The sequence below is a fragment of the Sphaeroforma arctica genome, assembly GCF_001186125.1.
Source record: "Sphaeroforma arctica JP610 unplaced genomic scaffold supercont1.7685, whole genome shotgun sequence".
Classification (NCBI taxonomy): domain Eukaryota; class Ichthyosporea; order Ichthyophonida; genus Sphaeroforma; species Sphaeroforma arctica.
In genome coordinates, this window is record NW_014032873.1 from 1 (window position 1) to 1,376 (window position 1,376).

At 46.7% G+C, this 1,376-nt stretch overlaps 1 protein-coding gene across 1 annotated transcript; it reads left to right on the top strand.

Annotated features, from left to right (window-relative positions):
• Positions 1-1,051: 1,051 nt before the first annotated feature.
• SARC_16254 (hypothetical protein) lies at positions 1,052-1,267 on the top strand (the record flags this gene model as incomplete). The annotated part of the gene is made up of 1 exon (XM_014289636.1): positions 1,052-1,267. A coding segment is annotated over one exon (216 nt), but the record flags the coding sequence as incomplete, so codon positions are not given.
• Between the last annotated feature and the right edge of the window lie 109 nt (positions 1,268-1,376).

Consider the following 1,376-nt stretch of genomic DNA (forward strand, 5'->3'; position numbering starts at 1 on the left):
AATACAACACTTTCCAAATCCAACTCAACAAACTCGACCGATCTCTTAAGCGTTCCAATCTAGCTCAGCTCTCTCGTCCTGACCTCTAATCTAGGCTGACTGATTCAAACCTTACACTACAGCCGGTGCTGAAAGGCATACACGCCTCATACTACAGTCAAGCGCGCGGGAGATACAACATAGACGCCAACGTTAAAGCCATTATACCTGTGCTACGGAAAGAGGTGCTGAGCGGATGCACGATCCTCTTCAGTTCACTAATACCTCGGAAGGAAGTGCCCGAGCACAACCCCGTCTGGATCAAGGTTTGTGTACGAGGGGGGTGTGTGTGTGTATGGCCTATCCAGGCCTGTGTATAGATATGTGGGTGTATACGGATGCACGCGTGGATTGGGGTCTCTGTACGCAGGTACAAGGTTGATTATGTCTTGTATGTGTACGCAATGGTAATGCGGGTGCTTAATACCTATCAGGACCCCCCCCACACACCCAATAACGCAGTTCCGAAGTGGGCTACATACGCCGATACAGCCGTATCTATGAGCCGCTTGCCTGTACCATGTGTATTGTGTTGTGTGTATGGATTATGAGATACACTGCGCACGTGTACGTTGTGTAGCATGTCAGCAGGGTAGTATGGTGTGGGTGGCATGTGGCGACACAGTGTCTGGGGACATCTTCCGTTGTGGGTTGGTTGATATGAGATGTGTCTGTGGTCAATCCCTCACAGACAACTTCGTGGAGGCTGTGTGTCCAGTATATCACATACTCGCGCATACGTTTATTCATTACGGAAAAGGTGTACACGCGTAGTAAAACCTCATATTATACGCGTATACTAAATTATATTCATAACGGAAAAGGCACATACGCGTAGTAAAACCTCATATCTTACGCGTATACTAACTTATTTATTACGGAAAAGGTATAACGCGTAATAAAACCTCATATCATACGCGTATACTAACTTGTATTCACACCGGAAAAGGCACACACGCGTAGTAAAACCTCATACCACACGCATACTAACTTATTTTACGCACCGGCATAGGCCACTTCCTTTGGGGCTGTGTGTGTAGAGGTGCTAGACGAGTTTGTGACGCACGTGGTGGCCCTTAACAGCAGCACAGAGAAGGTGAAGAAGGCGGCCGAGCTCAAGACGGCTGTGTGTGTAGTGCACTACGACTGGCTCAAAGAGAGCATGAACACGTGGACGAGGCAGGATGAAGATGTAAGTGGAGTGGATGGGATGTGTGGCGTGGTGTAATATGGGTAGTGTATCTATATAGAGTTTGTCATTAGTATCTATATAGAGTAAGGTATATATATATTTATACTTATACATACACACACACACACACACACACACACACATA